General features: G+C 37.5%; 1 protein-coding gene across 2 annotated transcripts; it reads right to left on the bottom strand.

Annotated features, from left to right (window-relative positions):
- Window positions 1–813: 813 nt before the first annotated feature.
- rbl1 (retinoblastoma-like 1 (p107)) lies at window positions 814–16037 on the bottom strand. 2 transcript variants are annotated; one of them, XM_039692983.2, is made up of 22 exons: window positions 15762–16037; window positions 14537–14670; window positions 14139–14339; window positions 13992–14056; window positions 13360–13488; window positions 12048–12193; window positions 11887–11951; window positions 11595–11781; window positions 10197–10363; window positions 9960–10072; window positions 9766–9869; window positions 9449–9586; window positions 8941–9105; window positions 8693–8828; window positions 7749–7985; window positions 7447–7640; window positions 6930–7106; window positions 5743–5814; window positions 5464–5572; window positions 4764–4897; window positions 4498–4659; window positions 814–2324 (listed from the first exon to the last, which is right to left on the bottom strand). In XM_039692983.2, exons 1-22 carry the CDS (start codon window positions 15918–15920, stop codon window positions 2154–2156), a joined length of 3165 nt encoding a protein of 1054 aa, XP_039548917.2. In that variant the 5' UTR covers window positions 15921–16037; the 3' UTR covers window positions 814–2153. The 2 variants fall into 2 exon arrangements, with proteins under 2 accessions (XP_039548917.2, XP_039548916.2); XM_039692982.2 differs by having other exon boundaries at window positions 4764–4900; window positions 15762–16036.
- Window positions 16038–16227: the final 190 nt, after the last annotated feature.

Below are 16227 nucleotides of genomic sequence, written 5' to 3' on the forward strand. Positions count from 1 at the left end.
ACACAGTAGTGGCCCAAAGGGATGTCTGTCAGGCCTAGGAAAATTGAGATATTCAACCTTTGTATTGTAAATTTGTTTAAGATTTTGTAAGCATATTGTGTAGTTGTGCATGCAGGCAATTGTTTTATTTGTGATAAAGCAATGAAACGTGTCAAATGGTGCAAAATAATTTTTGGCCAGGGTGTCATACAGAGAAATTATGAACCCATGCAAAAACAATCCAATTTTAACAGCTGATTATGTTGTAGTCAGTGTTTTTTTTCCTGAGAGGTTTTTAGTTTATTTTTTTTTTTTTTTTTGCATATTTTGTTTTTTACCAGATAAATATCATTTAATGTTATAACGTTTTTATCTTCCCCAATATATAAAAAAAATCCTCATATTTTGGTTTCATTGAATTTGTAGGGTAAATATCCCCTGTGGACATGACTTTTGGACACTACTGTATAGATCAGTAACCAAATTAAAAAATAGCCAAACCATTCAATAAGGGTGCTAAGAGTGGTCAACAATTAAGTTAAAGGATATCAATGACATGATCCAGAAATCCAGATAAATCTACATTTATTTTCCTACAATGTTGCTCATCTGAACGTGAACCCTTATATTAGAGCCCATTTCATTTTGCAGATGCCAAAGTTGACTGTATTGCAGGTAAATTAAAATATCATCTAATGTGGGTTTATGGTTAGATCAGAAATATATCCTACATCTCTGTCTCAAACCTGAAGAAATGAGCCTGAAAACTGTGCCACATGAGATCTTCTGAAGCAAGCACAGCGTCAATATAATATAAATATAGAAAAAAACGAATTTGAGAATTGATAAAACATGTTTTATTATTATGTACATGCTAAGGCACTGACTGTAGAACAGACCAACAGCTGATTGGTCAAACCAACAAATACAATAAAGATAAATTACAGACAGTCACTAAAAAAAACAAACATGTTTTTTGGGGTGAAACAGTGTGAAGAATTATTTCTAAACTTAAAATATGGAGGGTATTCACAAGCTACAATACAAAGCACCAACTGCAAAGAGATCAACAGTGTTGGACACTGACAAAAGAACATAAATGGATAAAATAAACAAGGTTTGTACAAGAGTTAAAATTTCAAAACCAAATTAACCGTGAATACTGAGAAATACAGATACAGCTTGCTATAGCACTAGACTGGTCACATGATTTGAAGGGGGGGGGGGGGGAAGCATTTCACTACTCATGTTTGGCATGTGACCAATAAAAGTTACTTGACTGAAAAACATGAGCAGAAACAAATAACAGCAACTGTTAAAAAATGAGGCTTATTTTACACCACACACACACGACACATCAACAAATTTAACATCTAAATGTTAAAATGAACTGTAAACATGACCATTTCAGAAAACAAAAAACTGTTCTAAGAGAAAATGAATGAACTTTAAAAGGCATAATACATAATTAATGGAGAGGTGTAGATACCACACATCTGAATATAGAGCTGCACAGAGCGTTTGCAGGATGGTTGCAAAACTTTAAAATGACCTTTGTGTTGGTTCACCACACACACACACTCAAATTCACTCTCACACAAAAGCAAGGTTAAATTGCCCTGTACATTGTGTCAGTATATAATTTGAATTAAAAAAAAAATAAATCACTAATATAATCAAATAATTCCAATGTGATGATTTTCCTTTTCATATTGCTACAGAACGTGAGGGGATATAAACGACTGGGAGATTCTTTACATACTCGAAACCAACTCATCAACTGCAAAAACGATGGTCACATGACTTGATTGAGAAAGCAACAGCTACAGAATATCTCTGTAATACAGTAATCTCATAATGAAAGGGTGATGCGAATCGTGAAAAAACGTGATAAATGTTTCTTAGATTCAATACAAATCATTTAAGTTTGTACTGATCTCCCTGATCTTCAGAAAACATGGTGTAGTAAACCCCACATGGGGTTGATCAAAAATCAGTCCAGACACATGAGCTGTGATGGCTTTTGGCTTTGTTGTTGTTCTGGGACATAATTAATGCGCTCGATTCTGAACTGAAAAGAGACTGATTGTTGTCGCATCGCTCTCTACATCCTGGAGTCGTTGAGCAGCACATAGGAAGAGTTTTTGGCTTTTTCTTGGGTTTTCTTGGCGAGGTCAGAGACTCGCTCTCTCACTGACCACATCCTGCAGGCGTTTGAGCAGCACGTCGTCGTTCTCCTGCCGCAGGCATTTAGATGGAGACTCGGTCTCATCGCCATCCATTGTGAACGCCCGCTTCTTGCTCACCCCACCCTGACGGATCATCTGGTTTATGTCACTCAGCTCCTGAAGAGGAAGAGAAAGCAGAAGGCTTCAGCCACGGCCATATCTGAAAAACCTCAATCTATCTATATCTATATTATGGAGGTCATTAGAAGTTAGGTCGTTAGGAGGATAGTGATGAAACTAAATTTCACTTTTAAAAAAAACTTTTGCTGATAATTTACTCACCCCCATGGCATTCAAGATATCCATGTCTTGCTTTCTTCAGTCGAAAAGAATTTAAGGTTTTTGATGAAAATAATTTAATGGACTTATATGGGAACCAAACGGTTCAAGGTCCAAAAGACAGTTTCAGTGCAAACTGCAAACTGTTCAAAGGGCTTTAAACGATTCCAGACGACTGATTTGGGTCTTATCAAGCGAAACTAGGGCTGCAACTAACGATTATTTTGATAATCGATTAATCGGACGATTATTTTTTCGATTAATCGGATAAAAAATTTATTTCATTTTTTTGTTTATTATAACTAAATAAAACCCTAAAAACCACACTCTTTTGTGTGTTAAACAATCTTCTTAATACAGACAACTTCATTATATAGAAAAACAACAAATAAAAAAAATATATATGACTATAACCTATGACAAAAATGCTATTGTAAACTAGATTAGTGGATAACTCAGAAAAACTAAGCCTAGAAAAATCACAAGTGCACAATAATTTTATAAAATCTGAACATTTAGTGAAAAAAACATTCCTTAGTGGGGGAAAAAATAAGAGACAATAAGTGTAGCACTATCTCTGGTAAAACGTTACACATTGCTCTTTGTATTGTTGTTATACATTCATGAAAAACATCGTAAAAATCAGATGCACAGCTGTTTAGTGAGGAAGCAATATTGACTATGTATTATACAGTATCTTTGCAATAGTTTATTAAGCCTTTTCTTTTAACAGTTTTAAATTTCATTTAGGCTACTGTGCACGTGAAGAACAATTATACTGCGCCGACTCTACTCTAGTGTTGTGATCTAACAGACACTCAGTAGAAAGTGATTAAGTTACAGCAATAAAAGTCTAGCAAGATAGTCATTATATTACGAAACCATAGACCTTTATCTACGGATCAATTATAATAATAACATTGAATCATCTTGGAAAGAGTTTCATCATGTTAACTGTTGTAACGCGACGCGCTGTTTGAACACCGAATAGAGAATGACTGACAGCCGCAGTGGAGGGAAAAGCTTACGTTAACTTGAATTTAATGACTTAAATATACATTTCTATCTCACATTATACTACAGTATGGCTTCATAAAGTATACACGATTAACGCAGGTCACCTATTTTGGTTTCAAAACGGCGAATTTGCCGAAAGGTGAATGATTTTCGTGTATGCTGCATATAATGATAATGTGCTCCAAACCGTCCGTGTTGCGCACAGACCGGCGAGGGAGAGACTGCGTGTGTGCCTCATGAAGCGCACGTAAGAAGCGCACGTAAGAAGCGCATGTAGCGCATGTAAACAATCCCCGTGACGTAATCAGACCAACTAATCGATAATGACATTCGTTGACAACGATTTTCATAATCGATTATAATCGATTTTATCGATTAGTTGTTGCAGCCCTAAGCGAAACAATCGCTCATTAAAAAAAATGACAAAGTTTTAAGTTTTATAAGCTCACGAAAAAAGATTCGTTCATTTTGATAAACGAGTTCGAACAGGAGAGTCACGAACGTGCATCACAGAACAGAGCAAGGCGAGCATTTGAGCTTATAAAACTTAAACTTTGTTATTGATTTATTAAATGAGCGATCGTTTCGCTTGATAAGACCCTTATTCATCGTCTGAAATCATTTAAAACCCTTTGAACAGTTTGCAGTTTGCACTGAAAGTGTCTTTTGGACCTTGAACCGATTGGTTCCCATTGAAGTCCATTATATGGAGAAAAATCCTGGAATGTTTTCATCAAAAACCTTAATTTCTTTTTCGACTGAAGAAAGAATGACATGGATATTTTGGATGACATGGGGGTGAGTAAATTATCAGCAATTTTTTTTTTAAAGTGAACTACTCCTTTAACTGATTTTTAACTGTAATAATCAGATATAGACACTATAATAATAGTACCCAGTTGCATTAGATTTCATTCTACGGACATTTCTCGAATTATCTTCCTTGTGATCGACAGAAGAAAAAAGGCATACAGGTTTGGAATTTGTGACCAACCTTTGATGGGCTGCCAGTGAACTTGTACGTGTAGGCACTGGGGGTGAGACTCGAGCCGTTTTTATGAGGAGAGACAAAGATGGAGTGTCTCTGAGACACACGGCGAGGAGAGAGAGGCTGAGCCCGAACCGATGGGAATGGGGATAACGGAGGAGCCTCCATCTTTATAGAGAAACAGAGAGAAAGAAAGAAATGCTTGTGTCCAAATTGTCTAAAATATTTTTTTTAAGACATGATTTTCAAATGAAGCAAAGCAATTCACCAACCTTGTTATCAAGCGTAGAATGTGCATATTTGAGAGCGAATGATTTCATCTTTAACACATAAACAGAGTTATAGAACTGGATGAGGTCCCCTCTATCCTCTGATTCGCTGTCAGCCTGTTCCATCCTCTCATTGGCTGCTAACATAAACATAAATAAAAACATTATTTATACACAACCATTCAAAAAATTGGGGTCAGAAAGATTTTTTTGTTTTTGAAAGAAGTCTCTTATACTCACAAAGGCATTTATTTGTTTAATATATAGTAAAAACAGTGTGAATGTGAAATATTACAATTTAAAATACAGGTTTTGTGTTTTAATACATTTGAAATGTAATTTATTCCTGTGATCAAAGCTGAATTTTCAGCATTACTCCAGTATCACGTGATCCTTCAGAAATCATTCTAATATTCTGATTTGATGCTCAAAAAACAATTTTATATAATTTTATTTAACAAGTTTATTATCAAAAACATGATACATTTTTTTCCAGGATTCTTCGATGAATAGAAAGTAAAAAAGAAACATTTATTTGAAATGGAAATATTCTGTAACATTAAATGATAACAATATTCTGTAAATGTATTTACGGTCACTTTTGATCAATGTAATGTCGTTGCTGAATAAATGTATTATTTTCTTACACTAGTTTTGAACATTAGTGTAATGTTGTGCTTTTAAAAAAAGGTCAAAGAGTCACCTGGGATGACGACTTCATTCTTACACTGGTCTGCTGGTGGATCCACTTCCATGTTCTCATCTGCCTGCTGCTCTCTGGGACGCCTCTTCAGTAAAACACTGCGGTAAACCTACAAACAGGATGTTGTGGATGCCTTATATGTGCTCTCATCACAGGCCAAATTCCAAGCTTTTTGACATTAGGAAGCTGGAGCACGCAGCCATCTTGTACCTTTATTAATAATATTTATGTGCAATTCCACACCGCAGGTTTGGAAAGAGCAAGACTGTTGATACTCACGTGACTGTGGGCCTGAGGTTGGGTTCGGTAGCATTTCATAATGTCCTGAAAAGTGTGCTCTTCTTTTGTTATCTGCAGGAGAAGAAAGTGAATTAAAAAAAAGTTTGATATTATATTTCCATCTGATGATTAGAGAATTCTTCAGTAACATATAATGTTCAAATGTTTGGGGTCAATATTTTTTTTTTTTAAGAACTGAAAACATAAATTCAGCAAAGATGCATTAATACATTAATACAACGTTACAAAAGATAAAAGAATAGAAGTTTCTATTCATAAAAAAATCCTGGGGAGAAAAAAAAAATCAGTTTCCACAAACTGCACAACTGTTTTCCAAATTGATAATGCTAAATGTTTTTTTGAGAAGAAAATCAGCATATTAGAATGATTTCTGAAGGATCATGTGACACTGAAGAGTAATAATGCTGAAAATTCAGCTTTGCATCACAGGAATAAATTACATATTCAAATATATTAAAATAGAAAGCATTATTTTAAATTGTAATGATATTTCACAATATTACAGTTTATACTGCATTCTTGATCAAATAATTACACCAGTGTTGTGCCTGAACGCGTTCATGTTTTGGGCGAACGTGAACTGAACGTACTGTATTACTGCCTGATGAACAATATTGTGAACTCGTTCATTCAGGTGTCTTCTAACACACACTCTCTCAGTTTAACTTCGTACAATAGGGTGCCGGATTTCTATAGAGCGTTCCGGGTGAAAACCCGGCTAAAACACACATAAACAGGCCTTAATATGTAGCAACAAAAAACACCCAATCTGGCAACACCAGCCACCGTCGACAAAGCGGCGAGCGAGGAGGTGTCGTATGATCATTAAACGGATTTTATGACGAGGTCGGTGAGGGTGGGAAAAATCGTACATTTCTGTGCAAACTTTGCCCGTCGATAAAATAATTGTTGTCTGTGGTTGTATTATGGGCTGTTATGTTAAAAATAAATTAAAAAAGAAGCTGGCAACATATGTAAAAAAAAAAAAAAAAGAACTATGACCTATTTTTCATTTTTTGAAGTATGAACTATGAACTGACCTAGTTCATTTTAAAATGTGTGAACTGAACTTTGAACTAGTTCATGTAGAAAGTGAACTTTCCCCAACACTGAATTGCCATGGTCGGCATAAAAGACATTTGTAGTTCTGCATCTAAAAGATGTACCTTGGATATAATGTAGATGGCACAGAGCAGCAGCTGGTCCAGGTGTCGGTCCTTCATCAGGTCAGTGCAGTGCAGCAGAGAATGCTCGAAACACGTCCAGATCTTCCCTCGCAGCTCTGAGGAGATATCCAGCTTCAGACACAGGTCTCGCAGACGCACGCTGGCTAAATGATACACCTGAAAGAACGAGCAACAGAATTATGCACTTCTGATTCAATACCAGATCGTCCCCTTGGAATTATAAGGTTCTATCTGCGTTCTGAACACTTTTGAGATATTGAGCTTCAAAGTTTTTGCATTCCAAATAGGAAAATGTGTATGGGGAACAAGTTTCTTTCAAACATAAAAATAACAGGGACCCTAAATGTACAAAACACATCACATAATGTAAATAAATTGTCAATGTCACAGAATACGAATATGTGAATAACTCAATTTTGACAAAAATGTCAGATAGAACCTTATAATTCCAAGGGGACGAGATGTCAAAAAGTCAGCAAAGAACACTGTTCCTCACCTTCCTGAAGAATAGCGCGAGGGATCCAGTGCGGCGGGGTTTGCTGGTTGCCACAGGCTGTGTGTCGGAGCTGGCGGGTGGAGCTGCGGTTCGGCTGGGGGAGGAGGAGGTCAGTAAGACATGGCCAGTGAGAGGGTTCATCTCATTGGCCTGAAGTTGGATGACTGTGATGCCGCCCATCTCGTTTTTCATCACTAAAGGATACGGAACACCAGCTCATCAACAACAAAATCGAACAAACATCTTTTGGGGAAATGTTTTGCTTGCTATAAGAGGTTGAAAATGAAAATAAAGAGTGGTACTCGGCAGTGGAATAGTGAGCTGCTGGCCGTTTATGGTTGCCATGGAGAGGACAGTCGTTGTGGCGGTGGTGTTCTGGTTGTTTTCCGTGGAGTTGGGGATGATTTTGATGGGAGTGACTGAGATTCTCTTCACTGGGGACTGCGGTGGAGCGTCGTCACCAAACAAGCGCCTCTTAGCGCTGCCAGCCGCTGGAGAGCTGTAGCGATCGTGGAGAGAGAGGGGAGATTGAGGGACGTCTAAGAGAGATAGGACAAAAGAATTATTCAAATGAGTACATCTGATTCAAAATTCAAAGAAAGCATTAAAGCCAATCAAAGATGGATCATTTTTTCAGGGGGGCTTTTAAGTCGGTTAGTTTTGAGGTTGTATATGCTTAGGGGACTAACCTTTAAAGGGATACTCCACTTTTTTTGGAAATAGGCTCATTTTACATTTCCCCCGAGTTAAACAGATGTGTTTTACCGTTTTCGAATGTATTCAGCCGATTTTTTTTATATTTAGAAGAATATCGATAACTAGACAGTTTCTGGTCTCATTGACTTCCATAGTATATTTTTTTCCTACTATGGAAGTCAATGAGACCAGAAACTGTCTGGTTACTGATATTCTTCGAAATATCAGAAAAACGGCTGAATTGATTGAAAAACGGTAAAACACAACTGTTTAACTCTGGGGGAGTTGTACAATGAGCCTATTTCCAAAAAAAGTGGAGTATCCCTTTAAATGAACAAATTAAAAATAATATAAATACAAAAAAGTACACATTATTATAACAACTACCATTTAAATTGGTAAATGGACCAAATATGTTCATAATCAAGTTTTTTTTTGTCCTATCTAATGCTCTCTAGATTAGAATATCCCTCCCCTTTATTTATAAAGATTCATAGGGTCTTAAAGCCAAGCATCATAGAGAGCAGCCTCATTTTGAGACGTATAGTACCTTTGCGTGCGCTGGAGCCCAGGCCTGTGCGGACCTCCCTGATGCGAGGGTGTATGATGGGGGATAGCGCTACCAACGGCAGGTGAGTGGGACCGCCTGCATTGTTGCCCGTGTCAAAACTATTGGAAAAATTTACCTAAGAAACACACACACACACAAAATAGGTCATATCTTTAATAAAAATGACCCCCATGATGCTTATACAATCTGTTCTCCCAACAAAGCAGCGAGTGTGAGTGTGTGTATACCTCTTCCACAGTAGGGACTTTATTGTTAGATTTGTTAAGCGCGTTCCACAGGGCCGAGTCTCTAGTCCAGGCTCTGCTTTCCAGCACCTGCTCCTCGATACTGTTCAAATGCTTCACCATGTCTCGGGACAAACCCTCCTCAGAGCGGATGAACACCTCAATCACCTACACAAACACATCATGGACATTTACTTTGCGTTTCAGTTTCCTTTAAAAGTTTGTTGTGATCTTCAGAGACACATCCATATCTACACTAGTACACTACAAGGATAAAAACCACAACCTAAAACTGAAGTGTCTATGCAAGCAGATAATATGAGCTGACACAAGGGGTTCATCGGATCACAAAACTCATGGTTCAGATCATATTATAGTTTTTGAGTCACGGGCAGCAGGTATTTAGAGGCTGCGGTCACTTTAAAACCTAATGCACGGATCCCATGGTCACATGTGTGCTGAATCATGGGGCCACGGATCAACTACGATCCTAGCTGACACCGTTCAGTACCTTGTAAAAGTAGAAAGGTGGGATCTGTAAGATTTCCAATATCCATGGGAAAGTTCTTTGAGAGCTGTACGCAAACAGCACCACCTCCAGACAGCACGCCAACAGAGAGCAATGGAGCACCTCCTGCTCCAACAGGACCTGATAGAGATCAGGAGGAGAGAGGAAGAGGTGACAATCTCACACAAAAGCAGACAGAGAGAGCTGTCGGTATAGAACGTTAAATAATATTCCTCTTACTTTTTGGTGATATAAACAGTGAAGTGAAGAGTTCAAATTTACTAGCATATTTATATTATTTAGCAGGCATGGAGACTTACCGACATATCTTTGCCCTGTAATCTCTTCATCTCCAGAGTCATGATGTTCTCCAGGATCTTGAAGTACAAGATCTCTGCCAGCTTCAGACGATTCTCTGCGAAATCTACACACACAAAAACCTACACTCAGTTACATGACAAAATGTGAGGCTTTTCCTAACAGTTCACTTTGTTAGATGTGCAGCATGTCTGACCCATATGTGCTCCTGGCAGGTCATCTGTGGGTTTGGTGTAGGCCTGTTTAAATATCTCTCCCATGGTCTTCACTCGGTTCAGAATGGATTCGGTGGGATTTCGAGAGCAGGAACTATAAAATCATGGCAAAAATCTCTATGAGAAAACAGACTGAAGCCTGAGGGCCATCATGATGGGCATAATTTCAAAAAAATCAAACTATTTGTGCATGGTTTGGTTTTGGCTTTGATACTTGCTTAAATATTTGGACCAGAGCATCACTCGGTGCGTTTCGTAGGCCGGACACCATGCTCTGCAGTCGGCTCACACTTTGCGTGGCTGAGGAAACGGGGGTGACCAGCACCTCTTTCTCCTTCAAATACCGTCGACCCGTTAGAGGAGTAGAGGGAGCAAGGGATCGTGTCTACACAAAAACACAACAGGATAGGTCAAGTCAAGTCACCTTTATTTATATAGCACTTTTTACAATACAGTCTCAAAGCAGCTTCACAGTGATTACATGAAAATAATACAACAAAGTTTGTTTCTAGAAGAAAATTGCATCAAAGGACATACACCACCGTCCAAAAGCTTGGGGTCAAAAAGTTTTTTTAAAGGATATAATATGGATAATAATAAGAAATGCTTCTTGTGCACCAAATCAGTAGAGCTGGACCCGAATATTCGTTCAGTGGGTTGGTATTCGATTTGAAAATATGACATTCGAATATTAGTTGTTGTTTTTTTTGCACACCTGGCATCCCACTTGAAACGGCTCTCATTCGCGCTTGAAAAAGTTTTACACTATAAATTCTGGTCTGGACTACTAAAAGTGTTCCTGCAACGGGAGTATTCTCTCAGAACAGCCGAGTGTGTGTGGACAGAAGTGCATGTCTGCACTTGTATTTTGGGTTTAGCTGCAAAATGTTTTATCCTTTTTACCCGTTATTATCAATATAAATTAATCTACAGCGTAACTTTGAAATTTTACTGGGACGTCACGTCACGATTTCGACATTTTTTATTTAAATTTAGTTTTTCTATATTTAAGTTATTCGTTTTATCGTTTTTATTCATTTAAATTTCTTTTTTATGTTTCATTTATTTACATTTCGTTTTTATTTATTTAAATTTAGTTGCTATGCTTTATTTATTTAAGTTACGTTTTTTATTTTTATTTATTTAAATTTAGTTTTTATTTATCTAAATTTAGTTTTTATTTATTTAAATCTACATGTCGAGTCTCTCCTGTCAATCTATATTGCACCTAATACGACACTGCCCTTCCTTGTGAAGTCGTTTGGATGAACGGTTCTCGAAATAATCAAAATGCAAACGGACAGACAGATATATAGAGATTCCGAAGCTTCGAATATTCGATGTTCATTACTACCGAAGCTTCGAAGCTCAAAAAATGGTATTCGGACCAGCCCTACAAATCAGCTTTTTAGAATGATTTCTGAAGGATCATGTGGTACCAAACACTGAAGTAATGATGCTAAAAAAACAGCTTTGCCATCACAGGAATAAATTACATTCTACGATATATACTGTAGAACTGTATTTTTATCAAATGAAGGCAGCCTAAGTTTGATGATCAGGATGTTAAATGTTACTCTAATGCAAAAACAGTATAAAATAGAAAGCTTCAGTACCTTTTCAAAGTGCTGCTGAAGGTTGTTCTCCACCTGCATGCGGGCGGATAGCTGACCTGAAGGAGGATCAGCGGTGGATTTGCGAGGTGTGCCGATCTCCTCGTCTGCATCGGCCCCCAAAAACACTCGCTCGTCAAAATCCCCCACAGTCAAAACATATTCCTCATACTCACGATTTACGGCTTTACTGAAAACACAAATATATTCATATACAGGTGCACACTGGAAACAGGCATTCAATTTGATGTGTGTTTAAATGCATTTTGTGTTTAAATAAATTTGCTTTGCTTACTTGTTGTCTTGGAAATTTGGGGTGTCCAGTAATTCAGTCAGAGTGTCAACATCACCTTTTAATATCTGGGAAAGAGAAAGTGGGAAGCATGACCAAGCTGTAAACCAGCAATTGTGTTGTTCTAGCAGTGTAGATTGGTTGTAAAAGAGTGTATTCCTCACTTTTTTCTCAAACAGTGTCTTTATGTAGGGTTTGAAGTAGTGCTCCTTTATGCCTTTGGCCTCCACCACCAAACCATCATGCAGTTCACACAACTTGTCAATGACGCAGGGCATCTCCTCCAAGTTTTCTGTGTCCTTTGGCAGTCCTACACAAAGTGAGTAACAGACTCTCAATGAAGCATTTACATTCATTTACATACATACATTAACACACGTTTATTTTTCACAGATACAAATCAACCTACAAGAGTCTGTAATTGAATCTGATAAAAACAATACAGTACTATGATTGGTGATTCAGGATTGTTGTAATTATGTAAAAGCTTTTAAACCACTACTTTGCCAGTTAGAAATCAATACAATGCAAATGATATATAAACTTGACATAAACTTGAGATGAATCACCTGAAATGAAACAAGTTTTTAGCTCCTAAATTTTGCCATATGTATGCTAGTGAACTCAAAGTTGACTAAATAAGGTGGACTGAAACTATAAAGTGCATTATTAGTCACATAAATGAAAAGATATTGGGGATAAGCACTTGATTTGTTCTGTTGCTTGCCACAACTTACTACTTCAACACGTAATACAGGAGAGAAAACAGAGCCCGGGATACTTCTCTAGAGCCAGACCGATATATCGGCAGGCCGAAATTAGGTATTTTCCAAACTATCGGTATTAGCAGTTATAATGGCCGATAAATGAATAGTTAGAAAATAAAATTAAAACGGACGAAACACGCTTGAACCAAGTCATGAGTGTTGGAGTTGTATAGTTTGTCCACCAGAGGGCACTCAGTCATCTGTCTGTTCTGTTGTGACAATAAAATGCAATGAAATGTTTCTTTATAAAATGCATTATCATATTATTTTAGTTAAAACTCATAAACAACTACAAATAACTAATGTTAGGGAAATCTGTTCATTTTTTGCTGCGCGTTTCGGAAAAAAAATATATATATTGGCCGATATATCGGAATATCGGATTTTAAAACCAACAAATATTTGAATCGGTATCGGCCTTCAAAGTCCTTTACCGGTCGGGCTCTACTTCAGACGGTCATTCATTAGGAGTAATAATAGGCTGCACTGTTTTACTTCACCTATACAGTTAACAGCACATTAACTTTACAAATAATAAAAGATATCTCACAACTAGGGCACTACTTTGGCTAGTAACTCCTCTGACGCAAACAATGGGCTCCCTTGTATCTCTGTCTGCCTTTTCAAGGATAATGATTTGTAAACAGAAAATCAATCATCAATCAAGGAAACATTCTCTCACAGCAAAGGTGAAGGAAGGGAACTTTACCTCTGAAGTGTTGATTGATGAGATCTTTCCTATGGGAGCACATGAGAGCGTTGCAAAACACCAGGTCCAGACAGCAGAGCAGGAGGTGATAGGAGTTTACCAGGTCATCTCCAATCATGCGGAAATTACCTGGAATGAAGTACAAATCATGTCATTAACTTTACTATAGCGTTCAGATAAGTCAACAAGAATGTTTGCGGCCAAATCTGTCAAATACGTACGTGGTATTTGTTTTAAAAAGTATTCGAATAGAGTGGGGTCAGTAAGATTTTTTTTCTATCTATAATAATACTGTTCGTTTTCTCACACAAACCGCTCGTTTCGTGTCTCAGGCCATCAATGTGTACTTACATTCACGAGTCATTAAATCATGTTTCATTTGGACTTCTCTGTGCACGCTCTTTGAGGTGGTGACCATAGACCTCCATTATATGACTGACAGACAAGAACGGTTTGACCTAATTGAAACTACCGCGGAAACAAAGACACCTACATCTCGGATGCCCTTGAGGTAAGCTAAAACATACCAAAAATTCATTTTAAAGTGAATTATCCCTTTAATAGCATTATTTATTTTAAGTGTAATGATGGTCTTTGGTTCAAACAGGGAAGGCTTCTTTCAGTCAGCTTACCTTTTGTATACACAAAGAGAGTCCAACAGAACTTGAAGACGTCACTGACGTGGCATGGAAGACGCCTACACAGAAAGAAATATATTTGTAACCTTTTTCTTTTTCAAAAGAAAGCCGAGAAAGGCGATAAAAAGCAGGCCGTTTTACCGGTGTTTGCGGCTTCTAGGCAGGCGAGGAGGTTCGCCCTGAGGATTCTGAAACATGTCCAGAAATATTGGCTCAAATTTTCGGAAAATCACTGTCGACACTTCGAAATTGCGCTCTAGTCGACCTATGCGGCTGCGGAAATCCTGAGAGAGGTTCGACATGTCCGACCATTTCTTCATCTTGCTGAAGAACTGGATCAAACTAGAAGAAAGATATAACACAACACTCATATCTTAAGATACACACCTACATTTATTTGAAATAAAAAGACTTGAATGCATGAAATAAATGCTTTTGACATCTCTTATTCTTTAAAACTTTTGTATTATATAAGCTGAAATTACGACAGGAGATGTCCATACCGGAGATATCTGTCCATCCCTGTTTGAGGTCCTTACCTGAGCTTGGCTGAGCGCAGGATCCTGGTAAGGGAAACACAGTTGCCCTCCATCACGCCCCGTCCCACTGTAGGGATAGAGCCCTTCCTACAGGCAACATACAGAGAACAGGCCAGCCAGTGCGCGACATCACCCTGAGACAACCACACATGACAGAAATTAAGATAAATATGTCGCACAGCTGAAGTATCCCCATTAAACCTAAAGTATCAGTATCATATTTAATACATGAATGTTTAAGGCCTCTAAATGACCAACATGATCAAAACTACATGAATTGCCCTCAAAATGTTTTAGCAATTAAAATGGCTTTTAGTAGTACAATGCTAAAATGTCCAAAATGTGAAATATTTTCTGCTGTGAAATATATATATAACATATAAAAACAACTTTTATATTGTTTGTAATATTTTAAGACGTACATTTTCTGGACTAAAGCAACTTCATTATATTAATGATGTACAATGTATAATATCTGATAAAAAAGAAAATAAAAAATGTGCATTTTTGTTTTATTTTTTCTAAAGGTTGAATAAACTATTCAGTTAAAGAAAATTGTTTCACATCTTTACAGGGTTACAATGAGCACCACTAGTAAACATGTATAGAGAAGTGAATGCTACTATCCACATATATTCTATTTCTAACAGTAAAAAAAAATAGTTGAAAATTTAATCTTTCCCAGAATCCCCTTCTTTTCTTTGTTTATGTCATGTGACATAATAGAAGCCTCTGTCATTTTAGACGGACATAATTAATTTAAGTTTTCTGTTTTGAAAAATGGTATAACTTTGACATATGTTTGGACATCGACCATGATATTATTTGAAGTGCTTTAATTACCATGGCACAATATGGTAAAATTGTATATATACTGTGGTGATACCATGATAAAACAATGGAGACAGATGAAAACACCGTGTCACGTTAGCAAAATAACATGGTACTACTAAGTACTATAGTATTGTTGGAAGTGCCATGTAAATATTAGATATTTTATGGTACGCCAAGGAGAGCACCAGTCCAGAGTGAATCGCGTAACGTTACTTGTTGCAATCTCTCTTAGACTAGTTAGGGTCTGTAAAGGAAGCTTTATTAGCTGGTAATGGTTATTTGGACCATATATCTGCATGGAAACAAGGGTGAGTTGAAGGCAGAGCGCGAGATGACAGCTGTTCCTGTCGTTTGGTTGTTGTGGTAACGTTAATGTGAATTAAAGTGGAACCTCTAGCGTGTACGTGTTCCAGATGGAGCTGAAGTTCTGGAGCGCTTCGGCTGCCGTCTCCTCGTCCATATTGAGCTCTTGACAAAGCGCATCGAGATTCCTCCGTATCGAGCCATCGTCCGATTTAACCGACTCCGAATCAGTTTCATCTCCCCGCATCGCTGTAATCCGTAAAATCCGTTAATATCCAAAGAAAGTGTTTGGGTAAAGCGGAATTGACCCGGAGCGTCGCTGACCTCCTGATGCTATCCCACAATGCCGAGACATACGAATGGCGCGAAAACGGGCTCCTCTCAGCCAATGGGAGAGCAAGACGAGATGGCGTCATTACAACAACAAAGACGACAGCGAGGGGTAGCATGGAGGATTTAAACTACCCCAGTGTTTACTAATATATTATACAAAAATGTAAAGGATATAAATACATGCTGTTTTACTTTTGTTTCATATTTTGGTAATATTATTT

The sequence above is a fragment of the Pimephales promelas genome, chromosome 8, assembly GCF_988280905.1.
Source record: "Pimephales promelas chromosome 8, fPimPro1.hap1.1, whole genome shotgun sequence".
NCBI classification, from domain to species: domain Eukaryota; kingdom Metazoa; phylum Chordata; class Actinopteri; order Cypriniformes; family Leuciscidae; genus Pimephales; species Pimephales promelas.